Source organism: Camelus dromedarius, chromosome 8, assembly GCF_036321535.1.
Source record: "Camelus dromedarius isolate mCamDro1 chromosome 8, mCamDro1.pat, whole genome shotgun sequence".
Taxonomy (NCBI): Eukaryota; Metazoa; Chordata; class Mammalia; order Artiodactyla; family Camelidae; genus Camelus; species Camelus dromedarius.
Window position 1 is genome coordinate 5,294,660 of NC_087443.1, and position 16,736 is coordinate 5,311,395.

General features: G+C 47.2%; 1 protein-coding gene across 1 annotated transcript in view; it reads right to left on the reverse strand.

The window, feature by feature from the left end:
* Positions 1–11,424, reverse strand: part of ABCB10 (ATP binding cassette subfamily B member 10) — a 33,466-nt gene extending 22,042 nt beyond the window's left edge. The window contains exons 1-3 of the mRNA XM_031462112.2: positions 11,327–11,424; positions 3,437–3,637; positions 2,385–2,587 (exon numbers count right to left, since the gene is read on the reverse strand). Of these exons, the coding sequence (XP_031317972.2) occupies positions 2,385–2,587; positions 3,437–3,599 (366 nt within the window). The 5' untranslated portion in view covers positions 3,600–3,637; positions 11,327–11,424. The remainder of the gene's footprint in view (positions 1–2,384; positions 2,588–3,436; positions 3,638–11,326) is intronic.
* Between the last annotated feature and the right edge of the window lie 5,312 nt (positions 11,425–16,736).

The following is a 16,736-nucleotide window of genomic DNA, read 5'->3' on the forward strand; positions in this document are numbered from 1 at the left end:
AAAGCTGAACCTCACGGGGTTTCATCCAAGGGGAGAGGAGAGGTGGGAGTTAGACAGTGGACAGGTGAGAGAGAGAAAGAGAATCACCTGAGTGTAACATGGTCTTGCAAGAGCAAGCGTACAGAGCCCCTGAGGCAGCAACGAGCGTGGCACCTTCAATTTATGGAAGGATCCACCTAAGCAGAGAAGCCACGCGGCCCAGCAGGCAAAGGGTGATGGTGGGCAGGACACGCGCAGGGGCACTGAGGCCGTCAGGCAGGCCTGAACACAACACAGCTCAAGCAAACCCCCGCACGGGTGTCCTCTGCGGTGGGTCAGGAACATCCACTGATGTTCCCCAGGCCCTGGCAGATGGTCTCAGAACCACCCACCTCCCGGTGCTCCGGTTCCATGCTTAGAGAGAACCTGAAGAATAATGCAGGGTCCTGTCACCAGAAAGGAGGGCTGGAACATGAGGAACACACATCTTAAGGTGGGGAGGAAGATCCCATAATGCAAATCACTAAACTGGCAATACGGTATAAACACTGGGTTCTTGGGAGTGGGGTTACCATAATACAGGTCCAAGGAGCTTGTGAGAAACAAAGAACACGTCTGTCCCTCCAGAGCTGAAGACCAGGGCCCCAGGTGATGCCCCGTCATGAGACCTTGTTGTGAGCTGATTGCTTGTGTCCCTCCGGAATTCATGTGCTGAAGCCTTAACCCCCGTGTAGCTGGATTTGGAAATGGAGCCTCTGAGGAAGTAATTAAGCTAAAATGAGGTTACAGGGGTGGGGCCCTGATCAGACAGCATTAGTGTCCTTGTTAGAAGAGACACCAGAGAACTAGTTCTCTCCACGTGAGCACGGAGGAAAGGCCCTGTGAGCACCTGGCGAGACGGCGGCTGCACACAAGCCAAAGAAAGAGGCCTCAGCATGAACCTGCGTCGGCATCTTGGTCTTGGATTTCTACACTCCAGACCTTGGGAAGTAAACGTCTGTTATTTGAGCCCCTGGCTGTGGCCCTTTGTTACACAGCCCGAGGTGACCTGCTGTTATGAAAGGAGGTTCCCAGCTCCTCCTGAGCCCAGACTATTAGTATCTGGAAGTGGTGCTGTAGTGCAGAAGGGGTCTTCTCCCAGAGCTCTGCTTCTCTCTTGGCTGGGAATACGTGAGATTTCAAAACTGTCTTCCATTCCCTAAGTCCAATCTCACAGGCTTACTCTGGCACATCCTTCTGATCTTGACCGAATGCTATGCAGGACACAGGACAAGCATCTAAGCTTTCCCACCAGTGAGAACAGATGAGTTACAGTCCTCCGTCTAGGGGTCTAGAACTGCACCATCCACGGTGACAGCCTCACATGGCTGCTGGGCACTTGAAAAGTGGCTAGTGTGACCAGGAAACTAAATTTTTAATTTTATTTAGTTTTTAATTAATTAAAATATAAATTTAAAAACTGACACCTCATTTCTTTTCAGTTATTGGTGAAGTTTTAAATATGTCTGGAAAATCTGGTATGTCAATACATTTTTTTAACCACAAATTTTATGAAATCTACATATACATCAAATATTTCCAATGAAAATTTAGCATCCAGATTTAGATGCTCCATAAGTATAAAATGCACACTGTATTTTAAAATCTCTATATGAAAAATAATTTTATATTAAATACATGTAAAACTGATAATATTTTTTCATATTGAGTTAAGTAAAATATATTATTAAGATTAATCTCACCTTTCTTTTTCCTGCTAGAAAATTTAAATCTGCCTATGTGGCCTGCATTACACTTCTACTGGCCAGCAGCGCAGGGCTGAAGAGAAGCCTGGTTGGAAGACATGAGGCACGCAGACGTGACTGCCCAGGCCCCCAGGCAGGGAAGGAAGGAGCACAGGCCATGGGGTGAGAGGGCTCATCTCAAAGGGGTGCAGATCGACCTGTGTGTGCAGGAGGGGCTCCTCCTTCCAAGAGGAGGAGAGGAAATCAGCCCTTGGGCTCGTCAAGAGCTCAGCGGCAGCCCCCTGCCTCCAGAGGGGGTGTGACGGACAGGCTTCTCTCTAACCCACAGCTCGGCACCTGGAGGCCTCCTTCCTGTTGCTCTTTCCTGCCTTCAGGCACACGTTCTCAGAAAACTCAGGCAATAAGGTAATCTCTTTTAAATGCAACAGTCCATTCTCCAGATAACAAATCATTCTGGAGAAATGAAGGTGCAGGAGGCCACCAAGGAAGAGGCGAGCGCCACGTCCCGCAGCCTCGTCCCGCAGCCTCGGTGACAGCCCTCTTGGCCAAGTGGCTTATAGAGTCATCAGAACAGCTCACCTGAGCTCATCTCAGGCCTGAGAGGGCCGGTGCAGGCCACGCCCCGACCAGAAGGTACCAACGGAAGCCGGGCCGACATACCATCATGCCAATGCCAACAGAAGCCTGGGCTCCAGCCCTTAGCCCATCTGAGAGGTTTTCAGTCACCGAGCGCCCCAGGAGTGCAGTGTCTGAGGAGAGGCGGTTAATCAGTTCCCCCGTGCGAGTCTTGTCAAAGAAAGCAACCTCCTGCCTCAGAACAGAGGAAAAGAGAGATGCTCTCAACCTATTCACAATGCGCTGACCTGCAAGGCAAACAGGAAAGCATCAGTGTGGGCACAGCCACCTCACACACTGAGCCTGGCCTGACGGCATCACGTCCTCAGAGCTGCAGCCTCTGCGGCATGACTGGCGCCCCTGCCCGAAGGGTGGCGGAGGGGCATGGGTCTGGTGGGCCCGCGTGCACCCGAGCCCCGGCTCTCACTGGTAACAAGCACTCATCTTCTGTAGTAACTACAGACTGCAGAGAAGATACAGTGACGGATATAGTATGATCAAGAGATACTTTTTTAAGGATCATTTACAAAAAGTTTTCCTATATTAACTTCTCAAGAGCTAATTTTGTTCCTCCTTGGATTGATTTTGTTCCTTTCCTGGATTGCATGTTCAAATGGCAAGAACTGGTTAATTATCTGGAGTATTTTATCAGCTAAATGGCCAGCAACCGACCTCAGAGTTGGGTATCGCCGGCTCTGTCGTCACATGTGGTCAATGCTTATTAACAAGCAGGCCTCACAGAAGCACAGTGCAAACTACCATCCCAGCTCCTCCTGAAGGGGAGACACAGCATGCGGCAGGTGAGTGGCTTCTGCAGAAGCTTCAAGAAGGCCCAGAACTCTAACCTCCCCGAAGACACACAGGCTGTTTCCCTCGGGGCTCGACTCCGGCTCACGTGAAAGAGCTGAGATGAGAGCGGCCGCTGTAACGCAACGCACGGCCCCGGCACCGGGCCAGACCCTGCGCTCGGGCCCAGGTGGCGCTAGGAACGGAGGAAAGGCTCGGGGCAGGAGCACATGAGCCAGAGAGCCACTAACCCACGAGATCCTCCTCCAAGGCTTCTGAGATGACGCGCCGCCCAAGGAGGGACATTTTACCTGAAGTCTGCATGAGGTAGACACGAACAGCGTTTGCAGCAGCCCCGCACAGGAACACGCCGCTGAGCACAAGGCAGAGGTGGGTCAGGTTATAGCTGTAGTCCACAGTGGGGTTTGTGTAAATGACGTCGATGACCTTCCCCAGGAAGAAGGGAGCGGACATGGTGATGACACTGGACACCGCCAGAAACCCAACCGCAGCTGGAAAACACAAGCAACTCTCAGGTTCAGCGGTGCTCCGATCAAGGGGCGGAGTTCATCACGCCTCTTTTCCCAATGAACTTTGCAGAGCATGTGGTGCGCTCAGAGCTGGGGGTTTCCTCCCTTTAGCTCCTGGACCCTTAGGGCCTCCTTAGGGCCAGACCATGTGGGACGACTGCGGGGGGGCTGGCCACACCCAAGTACCCCAGCAAGACACCTTCTGCTTTGCCCTGGTCCGCTCAGCTCTTCTCTGGCGGGAGTAACTGAGCACTAGCCGCAAAATCCCGCTCTGGCCTCCCTCCCTGCCTCTTGATCTGGGGGTTCAACTCAGATGATATTTTTCTTACATTCATGCTGTATGTTGTTATTCCTTGGCATCTAACTGTATCTTATCTTGAAGATCAAACTATGCAAGTAAAGCTCTCAATTATATCTAAAACTTCAAAGCACTTTAAATAGCCTTTGGAAAATAGTTATGGGCATCCATTACACATGTGATGTGTTCCTTCTTACTATTATGACTCTGGAGAACAAAGCACCAGAATATCAGCATGATATAAAAACAGACGAGAACACAACTGTTCACACATCTAAAAAACAGACAGAGGGGACAGAGTCTTACCAGGAAAGAAAACAGTGAGAAAACCCAATTAGGAAAAAACATGTATCCCAGATAACTGCATTCATAATAAAGGAATGCAAATTTATACGACAAAGATTTGTCTTTGTATCTACTGGACTGGCAAAGATCAGAGAGTTTGATCACACCGTGTTGGCAAAGCTGTGGTACAAGAAACATTTACACTGTTAGTGGGTGTGCAAGCTGTACATCTACAGTGCAGAGAGTGTGATCTTATCGGTCAGAATGTATATGCACACTCCCTTTCATCCACCAGTTCTCTAAGATTTTAACTTACAGATACACTACATACATGTACGTAAAAGTCATGCATTCAAGGATGTTCATTACCGCATTGCTTATACCAGCAAAAGATTCAACATTCCTAAACATTCATCAATAGAGAACAAATTAAATCAATTATGGAGCACTTATTTTATAAATATTATGCAGTCACTAAAAAGAATGAGGTGACTGTAGAGCAATCCATATGAAACAATCCACCAAGATACACTGTTTGTGAAAAAAGCCCAGAACACAAATGTTAACATTTGGGGGCTTTTTTGCTTGTTGGTTTTCAAGTTCATCTATGCACAGAATACCTCCAGGAGGGTAAAAAGAAACAGGTAACAGAGGTTCCTTCTGAAGCGTGGCACTGGATGGCTGGGGGCATGCTGCATCCAATGAGTACCTTTTGAGTTTGGTCCTGTTAGGAACCCAGCTAGCGCCATCACTGGAGTCAGCGGCAAGGCTCCCGGGTGGACACAGCATGGACTGAGCCCAAGAGATGGGAGCTCCCAACACCCGGCAAACAGCAGTTGCTTCTCTATCTGTGTCCTGCCTAACGCCAAGCCTCCAATTAAAGTCTTTACTTCTACATAACCTTAATAAAAGTACACAGCAAACTCAGTGCCAACTGGTTGACAAACAGAGCCGTAGGAGAAACGGGAGCCTGTCAGGGAATGTTTCACCCAACCCCTCCCTCCCCTCCCTGGGGTCCTCTAACACCCCCTTCTTGAGGCCTGCTCAGACAACCTGATTTGAAATACAGATTCCCAGCAGTGCCCGTCTCCCTCCCTTCCCATTTGTCTCCCAGCACCTCCCACCTCCTGGCATTCCAAGTGTTTCACTTGTTTACTGTATCACTCCATCAGGATAAAAAATTTTTGTTTTGTTCACTGTTGTATCCCCACTACCTACAGGGACACGCACACAATAAAAGGTCAATAAATAGTTGTTGGATGAATGAACAAATAAATTGAGCGTTGGCAGAAGAGGCATAGAAGTGTGTTAGATCAAAGTTCGATGACAGCCTAAATAGAAACCTAAGATCTGGCGGCTCAGGAACTCCACGTGGAAATGACTCCTCCGCACAGTGCCAGAAAGTCCATGTGCCTGGCTTAAAGTCCCACAATCATAATTTCACTGAATAACGTGAACCTGGCCAAGGGCCATTTCATTTCAATGTAAGACCCGGGGTCTTGTTTCAAAACGCCGTGTTCCTGACGACAGTGCCAAGAGGGACCGAAGCATGAACTCGCTCGCTCGCAAACCAGCGACCTGGGGAGCCAGGGCTCAGCCCAGAAGCGTCTGTTTCACCTTTCATCCGTAGCTAGTTTCTCTAGTCTGTTCTCTCCCTTCGGCGAATACTTCCAGAAGTGTAATGTATGTGAAGTACTATAAAGACCTCTCTCTCCCTCCTCTAGTCTTCGAATTCAAAGTTATGTTTCTAAAATAAGAACCTGCATATCGTGAATACGTGCTGGTTCTTACACAGTAATGATAATGATTACAAAGTGGAAAGAATTTAGCTGAATCCAAATTCGTTTTAGGATCCCCTCTTTTTCCTTATAATTAAAAAAGTGATTAACAGCTTGTTTTATTGCCATTTGCCTTTCTTCTACAAGTTCAATGAATACAAAAGTAAAAAAAAAAAAGTTTTTCAGTCTTTGGTTAGCTGGGTTCGTGTTCATTAAGGTTTTACTGCACAGCACTGTCTTTGCCATTAATAATACTTTAGCCTTGCCCCACAACTATCATTTCAGATTCCTCCCTAAACCCAACAAGCCAAGGATACCACAGTCCTTCTGAAATTCTCCTCCACCTCTTCTCTGTACTTAAGCATCTCGCTGGCCCCCGTCCTTGCTGGATGGGCCCCCTGCAACTGTTATCTGTCTCCTGACATACCTTTAAGTATCCTTCTGTTACCTTCATTCTATTGAATCCTGGCATTCAAAGAACGAAAGGAATCTCCTTCAAAAGAAAGAGGAAAGAAAATCTAAAATGTACACAGCTCCCGGAAGGGCAGGTTTGGGTGGGTGGAAGAGGCAATAACGCGTGGCTACCACCAGCTGGACATGGGACAGACCTTTCAATGATTCATTTGATGACTACAGGAGGCAGGTACCGCTATCCCAACTGCCATTCAAGGACTACAGATGCTGCACTCACCACTGTCTGAGGCACTGGACATGCACTGTCTCTTCCAACAACGCTCTGATGGTCCTCATTCTTTTCAGAGAGAAAACTCAAGCACAGAGAGGTGAGGGAGCTTGGCCAAGGTCACCCAATTCAAATAATGAAGAACCATGTTCCAAGACAAAGACTGTTTTCCTCGTCTTCCCACATTCCAGGCAGAGGAAACAGCACCGGCCAGCCTGGGTGTCAGGACAGGGCAAGGAGCAGAAAGGCTACGGGATAAAGCTGGAGCAGGCACCAGAGGTGCAGAGGAAGAAGGACTGAGAAAGGAAGTGGAGAAGTTCCAGGTCCTAGGTGCTAAAGTAGAACAGGGGCTGCTGCCTGCGCAAGGCGGGCTTAAAAGAGCTTCAGGCTGGGAAGCCAGTCAGATTTGCTTTTTAAATGATCCTCTCTGGCTGCAGAGTGAAAAGAAAGCACTGGAGGCCAGTGGCCATAGCTTCCAGGTGAGAGGGGCCTCCAGGTGAACCAGGGTAGGGCAGAGAGGATAAGGAGGGTGACGAGGATTGCAGATATTTTGGAGAACTAGACTATAGGACCTGATGACTTTTGGATTTGGGGAGCATGTTGGAAAGCTCAGTTCTGAAGTTGAGACTGACAGGATCAGTACACTAGCTCTGCCATCTAGCTGTTTGAACTTGAATGAGTCACTCAACCTCTCTGTCTCAGTTTCTTCATCTGTAAAATGGAAATAAAAATAACACCTCCCTCATGGAAATGTTTGAGGTGTACATGAAATATGCATACGTAAAGCGTCTGGCACAGTGTCCAGTGTCTAGTGAACAGTAAGTATCAGTTATTATCTGTGTTTCTGCTGCAAGGAGTCAAAAATGATCTGTGTCTGGTTTTAGCCACGGGGTCCATACAGCAGTTCCACTCTCTGAGAGAAGGGATGGAGGAGGAAAGGCAGCTTCGGAGAGGAAGGTAACTCTGTATTTTAGACATGCTGAGTTTTCAGGTGTCTACAGGGGACAACGAGGTAGAGGGTACATGCAGGTCAGCGGCCGAGGTGAAGGAACCCGGCATCTAAGCTGGATGGGGCAGGAAGTGAAGAGGGGCTGACAGATGAGCAGGAAGTGGAGAGCTTAGGAAACTTTCCAGGTTTGTGGAGTCATCTGTAGAACAAAGATCTGAGCAAGGCCAGAATGTCTGCGTGTGCTACAGAGTCTGACCTGTGCCATATTGTCAACAGCGAGGCCTGCCTTTGACTCAGTGCTCGCTGTCCAGCAGACACACCATGGGAGCCACCCATGGAACTTAAAATTTTCCAGTTGCCACATTAAAAAGAACAAAAAGAAACAGGTAAATTGATTTCAGTAACATATTTTATTTGACCCAAGATATCCAAAATGTTAATTAACATGTAATGAACATTAAAAAAATAGTAACAGTTTAACTTTTTTTTCATACTAAATCCTTTCAAATTCTGGTATATATTTTACACTTCAGTTAACTCTGACTAGCACATTTCACAGCACAGCTACAGAACATTAACGTTTTCTCTGCAATATGGTATCTCCATAGCACACAACATCCCTGGCTTTCTGGAACAGTCGCGAAGGTTCAGCCTCACTGTCCCATCAGTCCTTTTCTTGTCAGAGGCTCTGTCCTGACTTGGGCTTCAAAAAGCAGCCATTCTAAGCCCTCTCCTTGCTTCCCGCCTCCACTGGTTTTATCTCGCTACTCGGTTGGGTCACTTCACGGTCTATCTTCATAAAATGTAACTACAAACTCAGCAAAGGCTCCTGGCGGGCATCAGGTTCTGAGAACAATCCTAATCTCAAACCACATAAGCCCTTATCAGTCCTTAAGTGAAAGGCGCCCTCCCAAGTCCTCCACTGAGGCCCTAACTGAACACAGCGGGGAGGATGTGCACCTTCCGCATCTGACCAGGAGCCCGCCTGGGGGGGCCCCTGGTCAAGTGCACAAAGCAAGCTCCTCTGCACCGAGGCCACCACACAAAGAACTCACGCCTGAGACCCAACTTCGTGCACAGGGCTCCCTGCCTCTGACTTACTGGGGTGCTCGGGGTCCTCAGCAGCCCCTTCCATCTGCCAGGCGCAGCAAGATGGCTCTCACCAATTACTTCTTATCCCTTCAGGCCACAGGGGGCTCCTCAGTGAGCTCCTCCATCTTTTAAGACTCTGTGACTAAGGTGATAAGATGAAGAATTATCAGTAAAAAAAAAAAAAAAGGCTGGAGAGCAACTCTGCAGGCCAGAGCAGGAGGAAGATATCTGCAAACTACACAAAATGAGACAGGGAAGGCGGGAAGGGGGGGGGGGGCTTCGAGGACTGCAGTTCCTTTAGAAGAGAAATAGAAATACTACCAAAACTGTCCTCAGCAGGTATCTATAAGCATTTTAAATGGTAGACCATGTTTTCAAAGTTCCTGATACAAATCACTTAAGCAAAGTTTCCTGGTCACACAGTTCAGATGACATACTCAGCAAACTGCTGAACACCGATGAACGTATTTTTATTCAAATGTATAGCTGAATTTTTGAAAAAGGATTTCTGTATTCATGTTTCTAAAAATTAACATTGGAATTCCTTCTCTTTAACTCAGCTTTTTTGGTCTCTTGATTAAAAAATACACACACACATCGTGCTTTTTATTTCCATCAGTTTACAGAGGTGTGTCAACATCTGCGGCTGCTCTTACAATGATACGTTACAAATGAATGATGACCCCCCACCACTTCCTCCCAATCTTACAAATGCCAACATCCAGAGTGCCTTCAATATATTAATGACTTTTGAGGAAATCATATATCCTAATAAGGAGCTTTCATCAGATTTCCTTATTATATACCATATATATTTATTATCTGTTTAAAAACTGGAAAAAAAATTAGTGAACCAACCCCAGATTTATTTCCTCAAATTATATGTACCTAGTTATTCAATACAGCAGATATAAATAGCTCCCCTCCTTAAAATAAAAGGAGGTACAGCCTATGCCTTGTTTAATGCTAGCACAGCACACTAACATGGCAAGACATGTGGGAACGGGCTAGGAGGGTACAGGGCTGGGCTGGGCTACTCAATGTGGCTGAGCCCATGTGGGCACCAGGAAAGCCTGACACCAAAAACACCTTCAGAAACAAAGTGGATTTCCTTACGCTGACTTTGACTTACATATGGGAATGATGGCAATACCCCACGGTGCTCAGGGTCTCTAAATTCAGGCCACAATCTGGACTTGGCTGTACTGTCATTTATTCCTTCTTCTAAGGCACCCTGCTCTGTGCCACACACATGCTGAGAACTAGACACAAAAAGTTGAATCAGACACAGTCCCTTTCACAAGAGCTCACAATCCAGTGAGAGCTCCTAGTCTCAAATTTTTCTTTTAAAAGAGGAAAAGATCTTTGAAAGATCCTTGAAAATATGCACACAACTTACTAAGCAACGAGATGATTCCCTTAATGCCTCAGTGACACCAAGAATCCCCCTAAGTCAGTGAGGGGTAAAATGTTCCCACTTTAAGTGCCTCCTCCATGGCACCAACCTGCCCTAAATCACAAATAACTCGCTAGGACTATCCTGTCTAAAGCAATGGATTTGTAGTAAAGACCGTGGGATTCACCCCTGTTTCAACGGTTGCACCTGATAACCTCACAAGTCCTCTTTCCAAGCCCTCATCACAGCTACAGTTTTATCTCTGGTCATACATGATCTGTTCATTAATGTTTCTCCCCGACTAAACTGCAAGCCCCAACAGGAGCAGAACCATGTGTCCTTCCGCTCACCAATGTAAACCAACCGACTAGCACACAATGAGGCACAATAAATATTAAAGAAACAAACACTTGGAAAAATCTCAAAACCTTTTAGATCTTACAAGGCCCTTGCATTAAACATTTCTCCATTCATGGCTAAAAATGAAAACCTGTTTATCTGGATTTTGTTTCTAAAAATATTTAGATTTCTTTAAAAAGTTACTCAATTAAGATTCAGTTGGGTTATGAGCTAGTTTCTCAAAGCTTCTACAGTGTGCAGATCACTGATCTTGGTCAGTGTTGACTGTCCTGAAAAGAGTTTAGTAACTTCCTGCCTGCCACCCAGGAAGGCAAAGGCATGAGACAAATCTGAAAGATATAGATTGTTTTGTGTCACATTAAAACTACCGTTGACTGCTTAATAAACTTACCTAAAGCAAATAATGTTTTTTAGGTAAGTGTAAGTGCAAGTGCATATTACAAAATAAGTCTATTTGGGGCTAGAATTAATTTTACAAAGAATGACTCAGGTCATTTTGAGAATGCTGGCAAAGCGAAAGTAGAACAGACGCAAAGATTTTAAGAAGGAGGTACTGCTTCACTGGTATAATATGTCAAGCTAAGAAAACAAACATTAAGACAGTTCTGTGAACGGATTCCCAGCTGACCCGAAAGCCTTGGCAATGCTACTGTGAGACGCGCTCCGTCCGGCACTTGCCGGGAGAACGCCGGGGGGAAGCCATCCCGTCCCTCCTCACCGTTTCCAGTGGCCCAGGGCCTCTGCCACCCCCGCAATGTCCCCTCCCGGTGGCCCCGGGCCCTCGCGCTCGGTAAGGCGTGCCGGCGACAGAGGGAAGAGGGGAGCACCCACCTGTCAGTCTCCAGCGCTCGGGGTGCGCCAGCCTTAAGAGCTTCCGGGCCTCCGAGCGCCGGGCCGCCGCGGGCCGCAGCAGCGGGTCGCGGCCGGGGGTCGCCGCGGCTGCAGGCACCGCCGGCCCGCGCCGCCAGGCCTCGCCCCCCGTCCGCGCGACCAAGGCCGGGCCGCCAGGGAGCCCCGCGCGCGGGAGCCGGGGGGCACCGAGCCCGGCGAGCGCCCCGCACCTGTAGGGGCCCGGGGGCCGCGCCCACAGCCCCAGGAGCCGCGCGAGGCCCGCTCCGCCCGCGGGGCCGCCGGGACCCCCGCCCGGGCAGCTGCCAGCCCAGCGGCGAGGGGCTCGCGCGGCTCCTTCACCTGCGAGGAGCGCCGGCCCCGCGCCCCAAGGCCGCGCAGGCCCCAGGAGCGTCGGCGGCGGCCGGACTCCGGGGACGCGGGCGGCCGGGCCCCGTCTCACGAGCAGCCGCAGCGGCCAGCCAGGGGGGCCGCGCATGGCGCCGCGTCGGACCCGAGTGCCTCAGACCGCCGCCCCGCCCGCGGTCGCCGCCGCCGCCGCTCGCCGTACCGGGCCGACGCCCCCGCGCCCGCCCCATCCCCGCCCGCGCCGGCCCCGCCCCCAGGGCGGCGAGCCGGGTCCAGACCACCCCCCAGGAGCCCGCGCCGGCCTCGGGCGCCCTCCCGCAGCGCCCCCTACCGGGCGGCCAAGCGACGGGCGCGCTGCCCGAGCTGCCGCGGACGAGGCTGGGAAAAACGAGAAAAGCGACGCGCGCCGCTGCGCCTGCGCACCGCCGCGCGGGGAGCATTTTCGCGCTCTCCCGGCGCCTCGGGAAGAACCTGGGAGCGGCTGGAGCCCTTTCTCACGCCGGTGCACAAGGCGGAGCGCGCAGACGCGATCACACGATGCCCGGCTCCTGGATGCGGGCGGACGGCGAGCTGCCCGGGCGGTCCAGGCAGGGGCGGCGCCTGTCACCCCACGTCCCGTGCCGAGCACTCGGCTCGGGCGCTGGAGCGCTGCCGGACCCGACGCCGCTGCGGGTCAGCGCGGTTCTGGAAGGGGTTGTGCAGGACAGGGTTGGCGAAGAGTGAAACTTGGATAGCTCTGAGAAGAGAAAGAAATATACGGTGAACAGAAGTGCAGAAGCGGACCTGGTCGAGGCACTCCGGCTGCTCCAGAGGGAGAAGACTGGTCAGAACGCAATGTATTTTAATCCACGTGCAGGGAAAGCCAGAGGAGAGGATCTTAAAACCCACTAGGACACAGAGACTTGGTGGGGCATCTGCACGCTGGGGGATGGTGAGGGCACCAGTCTGGTTCTTATCTAAGAGTGGTTGAGAAAGATGGATAACTTGGTTGACTTGTCGGTATTTTTACAGGCTGGGACTAGGGTGAGGCAGTTGCCTCAACTGCAGTATTTATGGAGTCTGGTTGGGGGGAGGTCAATAATCAAGATATATTTCAGAGCAAATTTTAAAAAAAATCAAAGTTAATGAAAAAAAATTCATGATGCAAAATGTCCGTTGAAGCTGACTCTACTGATTTATGAGTAGGCATTTGATACTGGGAAAGATTTGTTAGGTGACTAATGAAAGCAAGAGAGATACAGGACCTCATACCCCACGTCAAAGAATGACCTCCCAGTTGGAGAGAACGTGACAATTTTAACTCAAATCTAACCTTCCCCTTCTTTTCTCTTTTCTACTTTCCAGAAAACTCTTGCTGCTGCAAAGCTGGGGAAGGCAGGACTAGCCTTTGCGTTCTGCCTTCCCCAGAATGAAGTCCACCAGGCTGTTTCAGCCAGCACTCTCTGGGGCCTAGAGTCAAAAGATAAATAGCTCAAGTGTAGCTGATTTAAAAACAAACAAACAAAAAACCCTCTCTGTGTTGCTTACGTTTCTAAGAATCAGTCAGATGATAATGTGAAAATAATTATCCCTGACAAAACTGTCATGCTTAAAAAAAAATCCCGCCCAACTGTCATATAATATACAAGACAAGAATTATTTACTAGCATCGAATCTAAAGGAAATATCCATGGTGCTTAAAAAAAATAAAATTGGGGAACAGCATAGGGAATAAATATTGGCTGGGGGATCATCTGGACTCCCATAGTCATCACACCAAAAAAAAAAAATTTAAAAAGCATGGCCTACTCTAAATATATATTTATATTTATTTTATATATATATATATATATATATATATATATATATATTCAATAGGAAGAGAGGTCATAGTAAATGCAAGGCAATTATATATATTTTTTCCCATTTTAAAATAAGGATAATTTCTCACTGCCTTTTTAGAAATTAGGATAAAATTCCTTGGCCACTGGAAGAACCAAGAAATGCTCAAAGGTGTATTTGGGAAAGAAGAAAACCAACCACTTAGATGTGAGTGGATTAATAGTACAAAATACCTCAGGAAAGCAAGGAAAGGCTGTATATTAACTCTGAGACAACAAGCAGAAGTTCAATTCCTACCCACAGAAAGATGGAAAGGGCTTTGGTGGGGGTGTGACTGAACCAAGGAGTAAAATCTGGCCCTCAGTGAATAGACTCTTACTAGATTGGGTGGCCAAACAGGTGTTGAATTCAAAAAGGACGTCTTTTGAGCGAAATCTGAGAACAGTTGGGGTTACTTCAAGGACAGTTCCACCTGTGGGTTCTAGCCTCTCCCAAAGGGAGACCACGGACGGGTCCCATGGAGCAATCTGTGATCTGATGGGGGAATCATTCAACCCTTCTTAGTTCCTTTTTCTTAACTCAAACTTTGCAACTCGTCCTGTCAGGGGTAGCGTGGCAGGGTGATGGCTAAAGGTGGAACATGCAGTTCAGTGGAGCACAAAGCAAGAAAGGGGCAGAAGTGGTTTGTAAATTTCTCTGAAGTCTGGATTTAAGCTTTTGGTAACCATGCTTAACAGAGAATGCCGAGGCTGTAACTCTGTAGGCTTAGGCAGGCTGAATGCAATGTATGTAGAAGATGTCAGCATCTTTGGCTTTTACCTGCTCTCTCCCTTACCTTCTCCCAAAAATTCTAGAGGAAGTTTGATATGGGTTAAGTTGTGTCCCTCCCAAAAAGGTATGCTGAAATCCTAAACCCTACTCCTTCAGAATGGGATCTTACTTGGAAGTAGAGTTATTGCAGGTGTAGTTAAGATGAGGTCATATTGGAGTAGGAACAGGTTGTCCTGATAAGTTGGCCACGTGGAGACAGAGACACACGGGGAAAACGCCATGTGATGTCAAAGGCAGAGATGGCAGTTCTACAGCTGCAAGCCAAGGAATGCCAGAGATCGTCCACAAATCACCAGATGCTGCCAAGGGCGAGGAAAGGATTCTCCTACAAGTTTCAGAGGGACTGTGGCCCTCAAAACCTTGATCTCAGGCTTCTAGCCTCCAGAACCATGAGACAATAAATTTATTTTAACCCCCCTGATTTGTGGTACTTTACTAAGGTAGCTATTGGAAAGGAATCCCCAGGCTTAACAACAGTGTCTTGTGTAATTCTGCAGTAGTTGCCCAGTGTTTGTCCACTTACCCATGTTTGACCAAAAAAGCAACTGAGTTATTCAGGCTACTCTAAACAGTCACTTTGCATATCATTTCTGCTACAGTGCTTAACTTTATTTTACCAGAAGTTTATTCAGCAGCTGTCAGGATTTCAGGCTACACAAAGAACCATGCATGTTCTAATGAAATGTAGCTCAGAGCGGGGTGAGGGGTGTAGCTCAAGTGGTAGAGTGCATGCTTAGCATGCATAAAGTCCTAGGTTCAATCCCCAGTACCTCCTCAATGAGTAAATAAATAAACCTACTTAGGAGACACAGGCAAAACATTCTCTGACATAAATCTTAGCAGTGTTCTCCTAGGGCAGTCTACCCAGGCAATGGAAATAAAAGCAAAAATAAACAAATGGGGCCTAATTAAACTTATAAGCTTTTGCATAGCAAAGGAAACCATAAGCAAAACAAAAAGACAACCTACGGAATGGAAGAAAAAATTTGCAAAAGATGAGACTGACAAGGGCTTAATTTCCAGAATATGTAAACAGCTCATACAACTTAATAAGAAAAAAACAAACAACCCAATCTAAAAATGGGCAGAAGACCTAAACAAGCAATTCTCCAATGAAGACATACAAAAGGCCCACAGGCACATGAAAAAAAATGCTCAATAGCACTAGTTGTCAGAGAAATGCAAATCAAAACTACAATGAGGTATCACCTCACACCAGTCAGAATGGCCATCATTCAAAAGTCCACAAGTGATACATGTTGGAGAGGGAACCCTCCTACACTGTTGGTGGAAATATAGTTTGGTGTAGCCATTATGAAAAACAGGATAGAGATTCCTCAAAAGACTGAAAATAGACTTAATATATGATCCAGCAATTCCACTCTTGGGCATATATCCAGTGGGAACCTTAATTCAAAAAATATATGCACCCCAATGTTCATAGCATCACTATTTACAACAGCCAAGACATGGAAACAACCTAAACATCCATCAACAGATGACTAGATAAAGAAGCTGTGGTATATTTATATAATAGAATACTACTCAGCCATAAAAAAGAATAAAATAATGCCATTTGCAGCAATATGGATGAACCTGGAGATCACCATTCTAAGTGAAATAAGCCAGAAAGAGAAAGAAAAATACCATATGATATCATATATATATCTAAAATAAAAAAAAACACTAATGAATATTTACAAAACAAATGCACAGACATAGAAAACAAACTTATGGTTACCAGAGGGAGAAGGGGATGGGAAGGGTAAGTTGGGAGTTTGAGGTTTGCAGATACTAAATACTAATCTATAAAATAGATAAACAACAAGTTTATACTGTATATAACACAGGGAACTATAGTCAATATCTTGTAGTAACCCATAATGAAAAAGAATATGAAAAGGAATATATGTATGTTCACGTGTGACTGAACTGGTATGCTGTACACTGGAAACTGACACAATGTAGTAAACCTGATGCTGATGTGAATTGCTTCTGGAAAGCTCTTGTTGTAGGTATTAAAATTTTAAATGCATATATCCTTTGGTCCTGCAGTATAACCTCTAGGATTTTAAAAAATAGACTTTATTTTTCTAGAGCAGTTTTAGGTTCACAGCAAAACTGAGTGGGAAGTACAGAGATTTCCCATATACCTGTCTTTCCCACACATGCACAGTATGCCCCAACATCCCTCACCAGAGTGGCACATTTGTTACAATAGATGAACCTACATTGACACATCATTATCACCCCAAGTCCATAGTTTACATTAGGTTTCACTCTTGGTGTATATTCTGTGAGCTTTAACGAATCCGTAATGATCTATATCCAGCATCATAGTATCATAGAGAGTATTTTCAGTGCCTTAAAAATCCCCTGTGCTTTGTTATCC